Source organism: Ipomoea triloba, chromosome 6 (genome assembly GCF_003576645.1).
Source record: "Ipomoea triloba cultivar NCNSP0323 chromosome 6, ASM357664v1".
NCBI lineage: Eukaryota > Viridiplantae > Streptophyta > Magnoliopsida > Solanales > Convolvulaceae > Ipomoea > Ipomoea triloba.
In genome coordinates this window covers 7,921,771-7,941,656 of record NC_044921.1, presented here as the reverse complement: position 1 = coordinate 7,941,656, position 19,886 = coordinate 7,921,771, and the positions used below count along the sequence as shown (strand labels likewise).

Below are 19,886 nucleotides of genomic sequence, written 5' to 3'. Positions count from 1 at the left end.
ATTTGCATTATTTCTATCTATACTCTAATAAAAAAAAAAAAAAAAAAAAAAAAAAAACTTGCATTGCCCTGTGAACATTACTCGTAGTTTTGCACCTACAAAGGCTTGGAGTGGATATTACTTCGAATCAGTCTGAAGACATCTTTCTTTCACCATGTTTTTTTGGTTACTTGACTCTTTTTAAAAAAATACTTCTTCAAGCCATAATCTTTATTCTATTCTCCCTCCTCTCTGGTACAAAATATTCCTCTGAGCTTCTCCTTAACTTGATATTTCAGGTATTTCAGCCTTGGATACAAAGAAGAAGAATTGATTATTCAAAGCAGAAACATGTTATATCTGGATTTCTGAAGCATTTGAGAATGCGTGCATTAGGGAAACTTTGCAATGAGCAGGGGACACCTGATACTGGCGTTTTGAGAAAGTAAGTTTCTAACGTATTCTCTGCATTCCCCACCCCACCACACCACCCCCAATTAAAAAAAAAAACAGAAAAATGAAAAAGGAAAAAGCCACAAACTTCCTGGATATTTCTTGATGTTATTGACTTGATGCCAGGATTTTTCAAACAATTGATTCTAATGGGGATGGACAACTTTCGCATTCTGAATTAAAAGCCTTCCTTGTGGGAGCCCGTCTCGATGAAATTAACCTAGACGAAAATGATGCGGTAGATAAACTTATGAAGGATTTTGATACGTCAAATAATCAGGAAATTGAGTTTGAAGAGTTTGTTGCTGGAGTTGACAAATGGCTTGATGAGGTTCAAATTTCCAGAAATGTCCCTGTAACACTTAAGCATCTTGAGGATTTCCATGAGGTTTGTCTTGTTCTAATCACTTGACTAGGTGGATAGTCATAATGAAGATTGCAATAATATGAAAATGCATTTTGCAGCAAACAAGAAGAGAGCATTACTTACTAGGGGCTGGGGATCAAAATGAAGAAGCTGATGAGGGAGTTGAGAATCCCAAATGGACCTCAATTAAGGCTGTATTATTCTTGTTGCTGGGGACTGCCATTGCTGCTGCTTTTGCCGATCCCTTGGTAGATGCAGTTGATAATTTCTCTACTGCCACAAGTATCCCAACTTTCTTCATCTCATTCATTGCGCTACCATTGGCAACTAACTCAAGTGAGGCTGTCTCAGCAATCATCTTTGCTAGCAGGAAAAAGCTTAGATCTGCATCACTAACATTCTCTGAGGTTTGTTCTTCCTAACATAGCTTCTGTTATGTAGTTAATGACTCGTCTCCCACTCGTTCAATTTTACGATTTAAAATCTTTGTTTGTTGTAGTTATATGGAGCAGTGACTATGAACAATGTCCTTTGCCTGTCGGTGTTCCTTGCTCTTGTTTATGCCAGAGGATTAACATGGGACTTCTCATCGGAAGTGCTGGTCATTCTTATAGTCTGCATTGTCATGGGCGTCTTTGGGAGCATCCGTTCTACATTCCCGCTCTGGACTTCCTTCATAGCATTTTTGCTCTACCCATTATCCATCGCGCTTGTTTACGTGCTCGACTATGTATTTGGTTGGTCATAGGTTTAGTCTTTTCCTCCTCTGCACATTTTGGTTACTTTGAATTGTCAAAGAAACATTGTGTCGGCTAAGGTTCCTTGTTCTATATGTGAGAAGTGTTTGCAAGCTCATGCTTGCAAATACTCTTTGTGTTTCTATGTATTCAGAACACTCATGTCTATGTTATATAATTTATCTTGCCCCATGTCAGTTCCTTTGCTCTCTTGAACCCCATATCCCACTCCCCCACCCACTCACCCATCCCTTCTCCTTTTTAGTATACAATACGCTTGCTCGAACATGAAAGCCATCGTGCCTGGAAACAAAGCAGGGCTATATAGAATCATTGACACAATGGCTTTCACATTTGAAATAGAATCATTGATAAAATGGCTTTCACATTTGAATCATGCGTTGAAAATGACGTAAGCTATCTCATCTGATATTCACATGAGATGGCTTTCACATTTGAATTGAATCATGCGTTGAAAGACACTTACGCTCATCTAATATTCACATGAGTTAAATTATGCTCTTTTTTTTTTTTAGAAACCGTATTAAAATCTCCATATTTTCTTTGTTAGTATTTCATAAGAGTTAATTCCACCGGAGGTCATTTGTCTTTGGTGGCAATTTCAAATTTAGTTATAAATTATCATTTTTGTCATTTTACACTTTAATTAGTCTTTCTAATAACTTTTTATATTTTTAGTAAGTGCATTTTTGTCTCTTCATTTTTTTATTTTGTTATTTTTTCCGGTTTCAACCGGTTTAATTGGTTTAGGACTTTACTAAAAATCGGTTGAAAAATATAATTACAAAAAATCATAGGTTACCTAAGGTCCTAAACAAATTAAATAGGTTGAAACAAGAAAAATAACAAAAAAGAAAAGACAAAAAGCCCTTAGTAAAAATAGGACAAGTCATGAGAATGACTAAAAGTATCTAAAAATAATAGTCTAAGATGTAAAATGACAAAAATGATAGTTTTAGACTAAATTTGAAATTGTTGCCAAAGACAATGAACCTCTGGAGAAATTAACACTATCTCATAAATTAACTAAGTATAATTTGATTATCATTTAAATAAATAAATTAAAAAGAAAAAAAGAAAAAAAAAAAAGAGGAACATAGGTGGAAGTGACCGTTAGCTCAATTCAAATGGAATGCTTTAAGGTATACGAAGGTTTAAGATAATAAGCTAAGAGCAAATACCAATTTTAGTTTCACGAGTATTAGTAAAATGCCAGTTTTGGTCTACATGTTTAGTCGACCAAAACTGTTATTTTACTAATACTCATGGGACTAAAATTGGTATTTGCTCATAAGCTAAAGTGTCATTCCGCACCATGAACTAAAACCAATTTTTCATATCATACCCTAACCTTTCATAATTGTTGTTTTGATGTATAAACCATAAAATTTCACCTAGATTTTTTTACAGGGTTTCCCTGTATCTCTGATGACATGGCTGGTATTTATCTGATGTGGAGCTTAATTTTATTAATTTATCCTAAGGGTGTGTTTAGAAAGCAGGAAAATGATTTCTGGAAAATGAGTATTTCCTTTCTTGTGTTTGGCTACAGAGCATAAAATTGTCTTTGTGTGTTTGGTTCATTTTTCAGAAAATGGACATGAAAATGAGCAAAATTGTATAATTGAATATTTTAATTAATTTGTTTAAATATAACAACATTCATAACAAATATATAATCCAAAAAATAAAATAATCACAACAAAAAAATCATAATTATAACAAATCATTTATTAATAACAAAAAAAAATTCACAGCAAAATAATATCTAAAAAAAACACAGAAAAAAATACACAAAAACAGATACACTTTTTCATAAAATAAAATAAAATCTATATATATATATATATATATATATATATATATATATATATATATATATATATAAAGGTAAAAGGCCGACTGGTTTTCGTGAAACCAGCCAGCTAGACTGGTTTCGAAACCAGTCATCGTCGACCGGCGATTGCTTGTCTACTTGAAGCGGAAGGAGATGTAGAATTGTTAAGCCAAGCAAACTTCCGAAAAATGACTTCCCCTCAAAAGAAAGGGAAGTCATTTTCCATAAAATTGGGCTCATTTACCATTGACCAAAAGCTAATTTCCATTGACTCTATTTTCCCCTCCTTCCCAAACACCAAAAACCCGAAAAATGATTAGAAAACATTTTCCAGGTTTCCAAACACACCCTAAATTGAAGTTTTTAGAAAGTTTTGGGTTGTTTCTTAGTTAATAAAAAATTCTATTGGGTTGTTTCTTAATTAATCAAAAATTCTATCTCTACTGGTTTTACTTCTCCATCTCCTCTCAGCACTGAGACCTAAGCCGCAAATTGTTCCAAACACCCTCCTTCGCCTCGCCGTCGACCACCACCTCAACAGCATCAGGCACTGCCTCTACACCATCCCCAACCTCCACGAGCCTTCAATTCCTTCACTTTCGACACTCAATCAGATTATGCCCAAACCTCCTATAGCTTGAACAATACTTAGGAATTGTTTCATACTCAAGAAATTAATGGAAGATTCTTACTTTTTCAGTCGTTCATGTGTACATCACCCAATGTTAGGAAATGCACAACACAAATATGTACTATTAGGTACACATCACCAAAAAAACACACCACTAGTATGCAAATATACACCATATAGTGTTCGAAAATGCACAATTAGGGGCAAGGGGGTTATGGTGCATTTTTTGGGTGTATTGTGTGTTTTCCGGTGTATTTGTGCATTTTCATTGTCGTGCATTTTCCTAACATTAATAGTGTATATTTCAAAGCGGTTATACCGACCGCACGAGAAGACGTGGCCGCATTTGAGCATACTTATAGGAAATGGTTCGGGTGAGATAGAAGCTCCAGGCGAGAAGTGATATAGAATCTCAGCCGTAGTTAAAAAATATTAAAAAAAAATAAAAAATAAAAAATAAAAAATAAAAAAAAATCGCCGCCTGCGAACTTCAAGAATTTGTACTACTGGAAGAAGGGAAAATGTGCGCGGGAAGAAGCGAAAATGTGCACTAGAAGGCAAAAAATGCGCACTGAAAGCACAAAGATGTGAAACAATTATTAAAAAATTAAATTTAATATGGGATCATCATCACAAATCATAAACGACCATAAATAATAAACAAACAAACAATATTCAACTCAAATTAATAATTAGGAATGAAGATTAATTGATCTTTTTTTGTCATCTACAATTAAAAAAAAAAAATCTGAAAGGCACAACAATTTGCGCTATATGGCATAAAAATGTTCATTGTTTGAAGGAACAATGTGCACTGTATGGCACAACAATGTGCTCTGGTAGAAGGAACAATATGCACTGGAAGAATGAACAACGTGCATTGTACGATATAAAAATGTGCACTGGAAGAAGGGAAAATGTGCACTATATGGCATAACAATGTGCACTGAAAGAATGAACAATGTGCACTGTATGACATAACAATGTGCACTAGAAGAAGAGAAAATGTGCACTATATGGCATAAAAATGTGTACTGGAAGAAGGAAAATGTGCATTGGAAGCCAAAAAAATAACTTATACAAAATTACAATAACGTCACCACTTTTTTTTTTAAAAAAAAAATCTCCAATTTGAACTCTTGATCTGAACTCGATCAACATATACAATTTCATCTTATTTCTCACCTAAGGTAATTGTTTCACAAGATCCTTTATATATATATATATATATATATATATATATATATATATATATATATATGTTGAATTATATGTATAAAACTGAGATTGTAGAGGTTAAAAATATTTGAAATAATTTCTATATTTTAATTATCATACTTGATTGGACCATGGACCTCGGGGCCCATTTAATTGGAAAAGTTTTGATCCAATTGTCAAAGTCGGTGTCCATTTTTATGGGTAAGGTGTTGGCCCAATAAGAATAATGAAAATTTATTAGGCTAAGAAAAAGAAAGAAACTTAGAGGAAAATATTATAAGAGGTGTTGCTATGTAATTCGAACCCACAAGCTCAAACATAGGGTTGTAAACGCAGGTTGGCTCGCCCCAACATGGACAACAAATTATACCGTGCACCACGGTGCACGTAGCAATGTGCACCACGTACGTAAACGACGTCGTTTTGAGCATTGTAAATTAACCGTCCATTTTTTTGGAAATCACGTTTCCCGTTTCGGCCGATATATGTATTTATGTTAATATTCTGTGTATTCCAGGCAATCATTCTATGTATTCTAGGCAACCGTTCTGTGTATTCATGTTAGTAACACATGTTGTGATGTGTTTGTGCATTCGAATGCTTAGGAGGATGAGTTCTGTGTATTTTGTGTCAATATTCTGTGTATTCATGTTATTAACATAGGTTGTGATGTGTTTGTGCATTCAAATGTTAGGAGGATGAGTTCTGTGTATTTTGTGTCAATATTCTGTGTATTCTGGGCAAACATTCTGTGTATTCTAGGCAAACGTTCTGTGTATTCTAGATAATGATTATGTGTATTATAGATAATGAATTCACTGGAGTCATTCGCGTCCGCGTCCACTAACATATGTGTATTTTATGTCAATATTCTGTGTATTATGGGCAAACATTCTGTGTATTATAGGCAAACGTTCTGTGTATTCTAGATAATGATTATGTGTATTATAGATAATGAATTCCCTGGAGTCATTTGCGTCCGCGTCTACTAACACCGAAACGACGTCGTTTACGTACGTGGTGCACATTGCTATGTGCACCGTAGTGCAGGGTATAACGATTGAACATGGGCTCTACTTTTAGTAAGCTTTTGTGGGCCGGCCAGCAAAGCCCGCGGGTTAGGAGATACAAAGCCCGGGCTCACCCCATGCAGGCTTGCGGGTGAAGACTTAAAATCGAATATTGTACTGATGGCGGGATCTACCTCAGATCTCCTAGTAATTTGTAGCCTTAATTTGAAATTTGTATAACATGCAATATAATTTGTATATCTTCTATTAGCTCTGTAAGTTTATTGAAACTTGTTATTAATCTGGAACTCAGCTTTGCTCATCCATTTCCTTTAATAAGTACATATCATAGCTTGTTATTCAAGTTAAAGAGTGTTTTTGTAGATTTTTCTTAAATTAATAGGATAAAATGAATTTTTATATTATTAAAAATTTTCATGCATATTTAAGAATTTTATTTCAAATAGAAGATTATTATTTCAATAATTAGATATTAGTATATATATAATTAATCATTTAATTTGAGATATTTGTGTGCTTCAATTTGAAATTTATTATTTATTTTGTTTCAAAGTAGGAAAAGATCACACCTAAAAATAACTAATGAATGGACAAGATTATATTAAATAGATAATATGTAACAATATATTAAAATATTCCATTTTAAATTAATATTTCATAACATATTTTAAAATACAAAAAGAATTAAATACAATCTATTATAAAATATTTCCTTAATTATATATGTACATCTACATACATACATACAATACAAATACAAACTTAATAAAAGCCAATAAAGTTAGGCATTTAACGAGAACTAAAAAATGTTTGTATAATTGTTTATTGAAATGAATGGTTTATATTATTTTGATTTTAATAATTTTTTTATTATTTTTCCTACTTTACTCTCTATTACATCATTTTCTTTTCTTAAATACCTTTGTATTCCGTCAGTATAAACTTTAGTAACGCTGAATATTTTATTAATTATTTATTATTCTTAACTTAGTCATTAATTTACTTAAGGAAAGTCATATGTTCGAACTACATCCTAATCAAAATTGACATAATTGTTAAACATATACTTTGAATATGTTAGAGTGTATTAAAAAATAGTACAATATAAAATTTTAAAAGCTAATAAAAGTCTATAAATAATTATCATACAAAATTTTATAGTGTTTTACAAAGTGCGTAGTTTGTGTATTAAGGGTGCGCCATTTAAAAACTTAAAAACTTTAGGTGTGTTGTTTGTGTTCTTAGTTTAAGGTTGTGTATTAAAGTTACACTATTTAAAAATTTTAAGTGTGTTGTTTGTATTCTTAGCTTAAAGTGCGTAATTTGTGTACTTAAAATGCGTCATTTTAATACTTAAATTACGTAATCGCACAACCACTCGTATCTGAACCCTTTCCTATAATATATATATATATATATATATATATATATAATTTTATACTAAATAGTAAATATTACACTCTGCATTGCAAAATGCAGCAGCGGCCAGCGAGACAAGGCGATAGGCCTTCCCCGGTGTCACCCACTGACCGTGGCACGCAAACGTCTTCCTATTGGTGCGTGTCGGACTCTATTTCTTTTTGTTAAAATAATAATAATAATAATCTCCCAAGAGCATATATATATAGGCACTGCGAAGATATCAGCTGGTAGCAACATATCTTTTTCTTGTCTTTTTTCTTTTAACTCCCCACCTCTCTTAGAAATGATAATGCACAGTAACTCATGTCAACGAACCTGATTAGCGACATATTTTTCTTTTCATGGAGAAAGTTTTTCAAAAAAGTAACGTCGAAGTTGACTGCGAATATTACAAGTCTTAATTTAATATTTTTTGTAGGAACAACATGACGACGTAGAAATTTCGAGAAATATATAAATTTTATTTGCTACAATCTCTGCAAATCATTGCCGCTAAAATGACGTTAAAGGCGTCACTCCCGCTTCTCTTTCTCCTTCTCCTTCTCCTCTCCCGCGATTCATACAGTCGTTTCATCGCCGAGCGTTCCTCTGACGCTGTACGCAGCGCCGGCGAAGGATCGGAGATCCTCCGTCTGCCGGAGGAAAGCTGCTGCTTCTGCATGCCGACCTACGGATTTTTGCCCTGTAGCAAGGCGGCTCTGGGAAACATTTTCTTGATTACAGTGTACGGATACCTGATGTTCCTTGCGGCAACTTTCTCGTCGGCGGGCAGTGAGCTGTTGCTTGAGATTCTGGGTCCGGGTATCAACGGCGGTCTCTATCCACCTTTTCTCGGTGCTCTTCCGGATGCTATGCTCATTCTCGGTATAATTTCATTCATTTTATACCCATACTAGCCTCTTATATTCCTGGAATGTATGAAAGTAAGTGTCCATATATACTTGGTACGGAAGGTTAGACAAGATTTATATAATTATATAATTACTAGTATTTTATATGTTTAATATTAATATTCAATGTTAAAATATTTTTTCAAAGTAATAGTATATATATATATTACAATGTTTTATTGTAAAATTCATATTATATTAAAAGTATAGTTGATAATTTAAGTAATGATTATGGTATGATTAATATTATTAAAGTAAGAATATAATTTTATATATGATAAAGTATTAAATATAATAATTATGGTAACACAGTAACACTTAATTAAAGTCTAATTAAATTAAATTTATAAATACATTATTACCATTAAAGAATATAAGAAAAGATATTGTGTATATATGCGCATGGTAATAATAATATTTAAAAAAAAAAGATAATAATCGTTATAGTAGTAGGGATATTTTTGTCCAAAAAGTTGTATTTACAGCATAATGTATATATAAAAAAAATGAACATAAATTAGGGATATACTCCCTCCGTCCCATTTTATGTGTCTGGTTCGGTTAACGAGTCTTGACTGAAGTTATTTTTAATTTAATTTTTCATAATATTAAATTTAATATTAATATACAAAATTTATATATTTAGAAACTAGACTAAAAGTACTATTAAACACAAAAAACCAAATTTAAAAACAAGTAAAAGAAAAAAGAAAATAAACAAAGAAGAAAGAATTTGTTTGACCAATGAATAGTAAGTACGACAGATAAAATGGGACAGAGAGAGTAACTTTTATTGAGACTTATTATGTTTTTAGGTATATTCACCAAAAAAAAAATTTATGTTTTTAGATATTATACAAAAAATAACCTACTTAAATTGGTTAGACAATCAGCTTAGTAATGACAAAGTACAAAATTCAATTCTATAGGAAAGCTGTCCATTGGCCCAAACAAAAAATAATTATATTATAATTAGTTATTGACTTATTTTTTATATGTATATTAAGAGACTCAAATCTTTTTTTTTTATTACATATATATATATATATATATATATATATATATATATATATATATATTTATAATAGAGAGATGTTGTCCGCCTAACACACTAGCAATAAAAATATAGATGAAGACAATTACAGTGCTATCAAAAAGAGAATTAATAAGATTTAGAGAAATTCAAACTAAAAGTAGTACTTATTTAGATAATTGACTAAGTGTTTAAATTAGTATTTTTACAAATTGCAAACATTTATTTTAGTGACAATTATAATAATAATAAATCTCTCCTATATTATTTTACATTGATAATCTTTGAAGTACTTATTGAAAAATAAACATTTGGCATTGTTCTATTTGCGCAATGCGTGTGAAAAACTAGTTTATTTATAATAGAGAGATGTTGTCCGCCTATACGGGGAAGCATGCAAATGACACTCCATAACATAATAAAAGAGTTAATTGCATTTTTAGTCCTAGATTTATTGGTGGCAATCCACTGTTAGTCATTTTCTATTAGAACATCATAATTTAATCCTATTATTATTGTGGCATGATCATTTTTAGTCATCTGTCAATAAAATCTTTGAAATATCGTTAAATACAAAGACATTTTGATCTTTTTTATACAAAGTATGTTGCCCCGCTATATATTTGTTTACGTTTTTTTTTTTTAAATAAAAATCCATAATTGAAGATGAAGAGTTCGTTGTATTTAACGATATTTAAACTGTTTTGTTAATAAAGGATAAAAAATGGTCATGTCATAAAAATAATTAGACCAAAAGTAGATATTCTAATTTAAAAAAAAAGACTTAAAGTATATTGCTACCTATAAATCTAAGATCAAAATGGAATTAACAGTATAGTAAAATATATTTTGTTTAATTTAGTATTTAGTTAGGTATATTATTTTAGAAAGTAGTGTATTCAAGGTAAGTACAATTTGATTAATTGATTTAGTTATACTTACCTATAGAAATATTTAATAATTAATTCCAGAAATGGTCCTTTGACTATTGACTTTTACCAATTTTGTCCTCGACTTTTAATTTTACCAAAGTTGGTCCCTTAACTATTGATTTTGTACCAATTTTGGTCCTTCTGTTAAATCAATGTTAAATAGGTGTTAAAATTGAGGGCAAAAATGTCAAATCAAATATTTTAACCTTTCTTCTTTACTTTGTTTCCCCTCCTAGTGGTGCCCTTTTCTACCACTTTTGCTATCAAATAATTAAAAAAAAATACCTAATACAATAATAAAATATACAATAACACTCCACATCTAGTTAGAGAATTTACAAAAAAAAAAAAAAAATTATTACAGAGTATATATATTACATTGCAGTAAACAAAAACAAAAACAAAATACATAAAAAATATTTTAATTACTTAAAACAATTTAACATAAAATGTAAAAAAATAAATATATTGACTGACTCACATTGTTCCCTATATAATCTTGCGATGGAGGAGGGGAAACAAAGTGAAGAAAAAAGGTTAAAATATTTGATTTGACATTTTTGCCCTCAATTTTAACACCTATTTAACATTGATTTAACAGAAGGAGCAAAATTGGTACAAAATCAATATTTAAGGGACCAACTTTGGTAAAATTAAAAGTCGAGGATCAAAATTGGTACAAAATCAATAGTTAAGGGACCAACTTTGGTAAAATTAAAAGTCGATGACCAAAATTGGTGTAAAATCAATAGTTAAGGGACCAACTTTGGTAAAATTAAAAGTCAAAGACAAAAATTGGTAAAAATCAATAGTCGAAGGACCATTTCTGGAATTAACTCAATATTTAATGATGTCAGGGTAATTTTTGTATGAAAAAAAAGAAGAAATTAAAGTACAATATTTTAAGAATAAATGGTGAGTTGAGAGTGAATTTGGATATCGGGGCTCTAGGCAAGTAAATTATTAAACATAAATTAGATTTTTAAAATCAATAAAAATGAATAAATATAAACATTATACGGAGTAATAACCAACAATTATTAAGGATGAATTAGTTAAAAAAAAAAGTTGCAATAAGTTAATATCAATAAGTTATTTAAAATACTTTTTTTTTTTATCAAGTTATTGACACCAATAAGTCAAGGCAAAAAGTTATTTACAAAATATTCATTTTAACAATTTAACTAAGTCAAACATTTAAAGTTGAACAAACAACCCAAAGTTTGACTCATAAGTTATTGGGGGTGTTTCATAGATAGCTGTTAACTAATTGGATTAATGAGTTTGACTAGTTGATAACATTAGATGATTGTAGAAAAATGTTTAATAAGTTGGATGTTAGCTGAGCTGATTACATGCAAACGACTTTCTCAAAAAGCTGATCGAAAATTTGTTTTGAGCATCTTTTTTAATTTTAGTGTTTTAGAGTAAAAAGTTGTTAATAAGCTGATCATCTGATTAGAAAAAGTTGATCGAAAAAGCTAATTTACTGTTTAACCAAATCAAAAATAATAGATAAATAAATTAAAATTTACTGATAAGCTAACTATGCTATTAAACATGATCATTGTCTAAACACCTCTGTAATTTGCATTGGATCTTATAAGTTAGTTAATAAATATTTGAAAGAAAATGAAAATTTAAATTTGATTTATTTATTTGCATTCGAACTAGATGGAATTACTATTTTAAATACTTTGACTTTCTGGTGTTAAATACAATATATATAGCGTTGTGTTGTACAAAAACTCGATCTCAATTTTTAATTTCGAAAACGTTTTTATCAAACTTCTCAAAACTCATTCAAAAATGTTTTTTTATCAAACAAAAAGTTTTCATACAAATTTAAGCCTTCCGCAATTATGAAAAAGTTTGGAAGCCGCCTTCCTCTTCTGCGCTTTGTGGAGAACAATGGCGCCTTCCCATTTCGAGTTGCACGCCCACTCCGCCCGGCCCGCCAGGTCTCACATTATGTAGCATTGAAGATTTACAGAATAATAAAATCAAACAATGTTTTTGTGATAAACAATATAAGATTAATGCATAGATTTTGTGTTTTCAGGATTTCACTTGTTGCTTCTTGATATAATGAATTTCAGTTGCGGAAGTGTAAGAAAACTTAGATGCGAAATCAGATTGTGTTAAAATGTTAAATACAACGAGAAATTGAAGAAGTTCACTTTTACTATATCATGAATGAGGTTTTTCAATTTCAATTAGGTTCATATTTTTCCAGTGCTTTAGGGATGTATAAGCTATATTTTTGAGTTACCCTTTCCCTCCTCCTGTTGTTTCAGTATCTGGATTATCGGAAAGTGTTGCCTCAGCTCAGAGCCGGGTGTCTGTTGGAATGGGGTTGCAAGCTGGGTCTACTGTGATGCTTCTCACAGTGATATGGGGAACCTGTGTTGTTGTTGGCAAGTGTGACATACAAAACTCAGTTGCTGTAGACTTGAAAGACACTAAAGGATTCAGCTTCACTGGTGTGTCTCTTAGTTTCTACTTCTGCACTTGTGGGCATACATATTGTTTTTTTTTTTTTTTTTTTGGAACACTCATGATTCTTGATAAAGGTAGTATCTATTCTAATTTCTATACTTACTCAATCTTTCTCAACCCAAAGAAACAATGCCCCCACCACCGGGTTCAATCCTATAACTACGCATTTGGAAGGGTAACAAAGGTGCCATCACACTACATAGTAATTGGCGGCATACATATTGTTTTAGGTGCACTGTGGTGTCAATTGTTGGCATCTATAGGTGACCTTAAATAAATTTGGTCCTATCTTCTTTGCAGGGTCTGGTGTTAGTACTGATGTATGGACTAGGTATGCTGCAAGAATCATGGCTGTCTCTGTGATCCCTTTTGTGGTCGTGCAATTGCCGCAGATCTTCCATTCTTCCTCAGGGAGACATTTGGCTGTCTTGAGTGCTCTCATACTATCACTTTCACTTCTGATTGGCTATTATGTTTTTCAGGTAATTTAATTGGCAGCCATGTTCATGTCATGTGGTTAAATTTTCTGCATTGCATTCGTATGGACCAAACTGAAAATATTTGAGAATGTGTATACATACATGTATATAATTTTGAGGCTCAAACTAATCTATTTATTTAGTTGACATGTGTATATTTGTGTCTGTTGACGAGCAAAATAATGCCCTGTATTCAGAATTCTATGCAGTGAAGTTGCTTCTGCACTAAGGATAACAGTGTGATTTCTCATTCCATCTATACTCTAATATGAATTTTTTAAAAAAATCACTATGACTGAGTATTACTTCTTCAAGCTAGAATCTGTATTCTGTTTTCCCTCCACTTTGGTACCAAAATATTCCTTTGGCCTTCTCCTTAACTTGATATTTCAGGTCTTTCAGCCTAGGATACAAGCAAGAAGAATTGATTATTCAAAGCGGAAATGTTTTATATCTGGATTTCTGAAGCATTTGAGAATGCATGCATTTGGGAGGCTTTTCACGGATCAGGGGGCCCCTAATTTTGTAGTATTGAGAGAGTAAGTTTATAATGCATTCTCTGCATTCCCCACCCCACCCCACCCCACCATTCCCAAATTAAGGGAACAAAAAACACAAACTTTCTGGAGTGATGTTATTGACTTGATGCCAGGATTTTTAATACAATTGATTGTAATGGGGATGGACAACTCTCGCATTCTGAATTAAAAGCCTACATCATGGGAGTCCGTGTCAATGAAACTATCCTAGACGAAAATGAGGCTACAGAGAAACTGATGAAGGATTTTGATACATCTAATAATCAGGAAATTGAGTTTGAAGAGTTTGTTGCTGGAGTTGATAAATGGCTTGATGAGGTTCAAGGTTCCAGAAGTACTGTCCCTGGAACACTTGAGCATCTTAATGATGTCCATGAGGTTTGTCTTGTCCTAATCACTTTCACTAGGTGGTTGGTTTTGTCATAATGAAGTTTGCAATAATATGAAATTGCATTTTGCAGCAAACAAGAAGAGACTATCATTTACTAAGAGGTGCTTGGATTAAAAATGATGATGAGGGAATCAAGAAGATTAAGGCTGCATTATTCTCGCTTCTAGGGACTGCCATTGCTGCTGCTTTTGCCAATCCCCTGGTAGATGCCATAAAAAGTTTCTCTTGTGCCACAAATATACCAACTTTCTTCATCTCATTCATTGCGCTGCCATTGGCAACTAACTCAAGTAAGGCTCTGTGGGCAACCATCATTGCTAGAAGGAAAAAGCTAGACACTGTATCGCTGACGTTCTCTGAGGTCTGTGCTTCCTTACGTTTCTTCTGTTATATATGTCGTTAATGACTTGTCAACCCCCTCGGCCACTCGTATGATTTAAAATCTTCTTTCTTTCGTTGTAGTTATATAGACAAGTGACTACGAACAATGTCCTTTGCCTACCAGTGTTCCTTGCTCTCATTTATGCCAGAGGATTAACGTGGGACTTCTCATCAGAAGCGCTGGTCATTCTTATAGTCTGCATTGTCATGGGCGCCTTTGGGAGCATCCGCTATACATTCCCACTCTGGACTGCCTTCATAGCATTTTTGCTCTACCCCTTTTCCATCGCGCTTGTTTACGTGCTCAATTATGTATTTGGTTGGTCATAGGTCCAGTCTTTTATTCCAGCCATATATGTGTGCATTGAGTAAGTCTGCACATTAGTTTCTATGAATTGTCACAGAACCATTGATGGCTATGGTTTCTTGCTCCATATGAAATCTGTTTGCTCATGCTTGCACACATTCTGTGTTTCTATGTTTTAACAACATTTCATGTCTGTTATCTCATTTTTCTTGCTCCATGTCAGGGGGTCCTTAGGATGAATCACTTTCGCTTGTTGTGCAATCCTAAGCTCTCAAAACCCTTCAATTATTAAGTCATTCGGGTCTAAACTTCTGAAAATTTTGAAACTCTTCATTGTTATTACAAGTTATTATTTAGTACTTTACTTTAGGACTAGTAGATATATAAACACACACTCAAATCATTCGGGTCCAAGCTTCTGAAAGTTTGGAACCCCTCACTGTTATTATACAATATTATCTAATATTTTATGTCAAGACTAGCAACGGTATAAACAATCCAAAGGTCATCTAAATCTAAGCTGTCGAAACCCTTCATTGTTATTATTAGATTGTTCGGGTCAAAGCTTTTGAAAGTTTGGAAACTTTCATTGTTATTACAAAGTATTATCTAATACTTTATGTCAAGACTACTAGATATATAAATAATCCAAAGGTCATCTAGGTCTAAGCTCTTGAAACCCTTCATTGCTATTATTAGGTCGTTTCGGTCCAAACTTTTGGAACTTCGGAACCCTTCATTGTTATTACAGAGTATTATCTAATACTTTATGTCAGGACTACTAGAGATATAAACAATCCAAATGATCATCCGAATTTAAGCTTTCGAAACCCTTCATTGTTATTATCTGGTTGTTCGGGTTCAAGCTTTCATTATTACTATTATAGAATATTATCTAATACTTTATGCGAGAATTACGAGAAATATAAATACACAATTAGGTCATTCAAGTCCAAGCTTCTCAAAGTTTGGGACCCTTCATTGTTATTACAAAATATTATCTAATACTTTGTCAAGACTATAGGATATATAAACACTAGCGGTTAAATACCCATGGAATAAAATGACAGATGAAATGGGATGATAAAATAGTATACACAAACTCATTAATGTTCAACTCAGTCTTGCTTATTCAAACAAAGCAAGATATTTAGCTCAAACTTGATGAACAAAGCTGTTCTGTAAAATGGATCATCTTAAGCATCTAAATAACACAACAGCTTGAGGACAGAGAGAGTCCCAGAAGATGGAAACAGCAAAAATAAGTCTCTCAACCAAAATATACACACATCACAATGCTCATATGACAAAGATTTCAGATCTTGCTGTCATTCTGTGCTCTCACTTTCTGTGAACACAACATTTATCTACTGCATAAAAGGATGACTAGAAACACCATAAGCCAGTTGCTATATATTCAGTTGGCAACGATGAATATAGCACTGGCAAGAACAGCACAAGAGATGATGAGCCAGCTGCTATAACTTCAGGTTTAGATCGACGCCTCCGCTTGCTTCACCCTTGTAGCTGCTTTTAGGGGTAGCTTTGTGCCCGGTATGTAAGTTAGCCGATGGAAAAAAGGTGTAGACGAGTGGTTGATCCGATCGGCTTAATCCTGAGCGTTGAACGAGCTCTTCGCTACCTCCCTATAGATTTGAAAGGAGCAGTAGTTAGTTTAAAATCCAAACCAGAGTACAGGAAGAACTCGAGGAAATCAAGAATGATGGTATCTTGAATCCAAAGTTCTAGATAGATTACTCGTGTTCACCTGATTAGATGTTTCGAGATGAAGATGGGCTGAATTGCCAAATGAACGATGGTATCTTGGATCTAAATGCAGTGAAGAAGCTGCTGCTGGAGGGGCCAGTGTGAGGAAATCTCCACCGAAACCATCATTCTCTCTGGTAAGTCTCCGTGGGTTGGACTCAGACATAGAATCTGAGTTTGACGGACCTTCTCTGATAAAGATGCAAAAAAGAACTCTTACCAAAGGGGCATTCAACAGTAAAGGCCTCGTGAAATTCAGGGTTGGAAATCATACCTCGTTGGAAGATTGGACGGTTCTACATTAAACGTGCAACCAGTACTGCTGGAAGCAGACTCGTTTGTTTTAGAAACAGAAGGCATATAGCCCGGAGGAAATTTGCAACGAAATGCAGGCAGCGGTGGATACTCGGGGGAGAAGGGATATGGCCTCTTAATGCCAACCATCTGCTGCATTATATCAAGAAAATAGCTTTCAAACAAAAAGTTTCAGCAAAGGCCTCCGCAATAACTACCAATGGTATAATATACAAACTCTTTTCGTTCCCTTTTTTGAAAAAGGAATTCTGATGCCGAAGCACAAATTATTGGAATATATCGCTCTATATGTCACCTATGTGCCTCTCTTATAAAAATAAACTAGAAATACTAAACTGTACTAAAGAAAACATATGTGCTGTCCTAGTAAACTATATTCCTGTTTTCACAAAATGGGTAATTGGCAGACTTCACTTTTAACCAGGCAAGTAATATTCACGAAAATGTAATACACCAAGAAACGAAGGCAAGCAACAGAATTTACCTTCACTTCCTCCGGCCACAGGGGTGTATAATTGTTGCCACAATAATTTTGGTTTGAAGGGGGCTCCATCTGATAATTCAGAGCAGATGATGATGAAATCCCTGTTGAGACGTTCACCTGCAAATTTTCCAGAAAACCATTTAGCCTTCACAACGATAACGCATACATAAAGAAACTACACAGTACTGAGTTTAGTCGGCTAACCATTGATGAAGAGGAAGGGCGTTGGCATTGTTGTGATCTTTGCAATACACAGGGGAGAGGCAAAACCGGGGTTTGTGATTCAACGGGCAAATTTAAGTTCGGCTGAAAACCGACACCATGGTGATCAAACCTCTGGTTCTCTACTTTAAGATTGTATTCACCATTAGACAATTTAGGCCAATTATGATTCCCGGGAACAATCATACTTGGCCAACTCCTATCGACACCTCCCACATTCAAAGGCTTTGAAAACGACACATTGGAGTAAGGCTGGAAAGCATCGATCTTTGAAACACAAGGGGATTGGAGTGGCCTAATAAAGGCGGAATTCGGTGGAGCTAGATCAGTGGGTGATGGCGGTGGCAAAGCCATTGAAGAAGACGAAGAAAGGTGAGGCCTAAAAGTGGGAGGCAAAACACTGGCTGCTAGTAAAGCTGCATCTTTTCTATGCTGCTCTTCTAATCTGATCTTTTCAAGCTGAGCAACACCTAGCCCTCTCTGTGGGACTTTTTTTGGCTTCATCTTCTTGGAAGATCTACTGCCATGCCCACCACCACCACTATTACTATTGCTATACTTTTGGGCATGCTCTTCTTGAGCCATTGCCATAAAATTTCAACACAATCACAAGATTTTCAGTGAAACAAACCAAAATGGAGACTACATATAGACACAAAATCCATCCACCACATCACCCTTATACTGTTCAAGAAACACAGAATATTGAGAAAGCCACACAAAAGGAGAATGTTTAAAAGAAAGAACACCAAATGGAGAAGGAAATTTCTTTTATGCCGAATCAATAAAAGCCAAAATCAAAGAAAAAAAAAAAACCAAATACCCAATTTACCACCTGCAAATGATTGCTCAAAATCTGGGTATGATGGAATCCATCAATACCAGAAACTCATGAAATGAGAAACACCCTCATAATAATTCAGCCAAGATTGCAACTTTCTGATACATTTATGCTCAAAGAATGCTTCTGCATACAGATTTATAAAGCTATAAGTTGTGAGAGAGATAGAGAGAGGGAGAGAGAAAGAGGGAGAGAGAATCTGACAGTTTCGGATTTTTCTCAAACCCAGCAGATATACTTGTCTGAGAGATCAGTAAAATGTGGAAAGACTGAAAATAAAAAGAGAAAAAAACAGACAGAGATAGCATAGAATTTAATAAAAATATATTGTTCAAAATTCAAAGCTTTCAATGAAAATCTAAAGCAACCTACGTAAATGCTGTCTTTCCCTCATTTTTCTCCCATGAATTTCTCTCCTGAATCCTCGCTCCACTCTTCCCTTTCTCCCTTCACTAGACCGACTCTCCTGTCGTTTCTTCCTCTCTCTACTCTCTCCCTTTCTCTCTCTTTTTTTTGATATATGGTTTTTTGGGGTTCCTAAGGAAGAGGTGATGATAATCTATGTGTGTGTGATTTTGCTGCCTGCTTTCTTGTTTTCCCTGCTGTTTTGTGCCATTTTAGGAGGCTGGTTTATTTTTCTCCATTTATTTATTTTGGAATTTTGTCCAACTTTTTGGTAGTCTTGGGCAAAAATTGTGGGTTTGAAACATTTCTTCTTAGCTTTTATTTTTTTTTTTCTTTTTATATAATCAAGATTTCTCAATTTTGAAATATTTGTCTATGATCATGTTTGGTAAATGGTTGTTAGCTGATTGGGTTAGAAGGTATGATTAGTTGATAACATTAGCTGATTGTAGAAAGTTGTTTGATAGATTAGCTGTTAGCTGATAACTGTTTAGTATAAAATTTTATTTATCAAAAATCTAATTGAAAAGGCTACTTAGAGTAGTAGCCTTTTGAATTTTAGTATTTTGGAGTTACAAAAAACTTATTAACCAAACAACTAATAGTGGTCATATAAGCCAAAATTGGCTGATAGGCTGATTATTTACCAAACAAGGCCTATATCTTAAACCACATGAACTTGCTCTAAGGACCATGAATGAAGTA

General features: G+C 33.4%; 3 protein-coding genes across 5 annotated transcripts in view; 2 read left to right on the top strand and 1 right to left on the bottom strand.

Annotated features, from left to right (window-relative positions):
• Nucleotides 1-1,733, top strand: part of LOC116022797 (sodium/calcium exchanger NCL-like) — a 4,155-nt gene extending 2,422 nt beyond the window's left edge. The window contains exons 4-7 of the mRNA XM_031263677.1: nucleotides 279-424; nucleotides 559-820; nucleotides 898-1,206; nucleotides 1,299-1,733. Of these exons, the coding sequence (XP_031119537.1) occupies nucleotides 279-424; nucleotides 559-820; nucleotides 898-1,206; nucleotides 1,299-1,547 (966 nt within the window). The 3' untranslated portion in view covers nucleotides 1,548-1,733. The remainder of the gene's footprint in view (nucleotides 1-278; nucleotides 425-558; nucleotides 821-897; nucleotides 1,207-1,298) is intronic.
• A 6,479-nt stretch (nucleotides 1,734-8,212) lies between these two features.
• LOC116022978 (sodium/calcium exchanger NCL-like) lies at nucleotides 8,213-15,301 on the top strand. Its single transcript, XM_031263899.1, has 7 exons — nucleotides 8,213-8,560; nucleotides 12,849-13,034; nucleotides 13,351-13,532; nucleotides 13,923-14,068; nucleotides 14,182-14,446; nucleotides 14,530-14,820; nucleotides 14,922-15,301. Exons 1-7 carry the CDS (start codon nucleotides 8,356-8,358, stop codon nucleotides 15,168-15,170), a joined length of 1,524 nt encoding a protein of 507 aa, XP_031119759.1. The 5' UTR covers nucleotides 8,213-8,355; the 3' UTR covers nucleotides 15,171-15,301.
• Nucleotides 15,302-16,211: 910 nt separating this feature from the next.
• On the bottom strand, nucleotides 16,212-19,370 carry LOC116021734. Of its 3 annotated transcripts, XM_031262202.1 has the most exons (6): nucleotides 19,149-19,370; nucleotides 17,918-19,045; nucleotides 17,714-17,830; nucleotides 17,189-17,361; nucleotides 16,916-17,105; nucleotides 16,212-16,793 (listed from the first exon to the last, which is right to left on the bottom strand). In XM_031262202.1, the coding sequence occupies exons 2-6, from the start codon at nucleotides 18,524-18,526 to the stop codon at nucleotides 16,626-16,628; spliced, it is 1,257 nt and encodes a 418-aa protein (XP_031118062.1). In that variant the 5' UTR covers nucleotides 18,527-19,045; nucleotides 19,149-19,370; the 3' UTR covers nucleotides 16,212-16,625. The 3 variants fall into 3 exon arrangements, with proteins under 3 accessions (XP_031118062.1, XP_031118061.1, XP_031118063.1); XM_031262201.1 differs by having other exon boundaries at nucleotides 17,918-19,370; XM_031262203.1 differs by having other exon boundaries at nucleotides 17,189-17,358; nucleotides 17,918-19,370.
• Nucleotides 19,371-19,886: the final 516 nt, after the last annotated feature.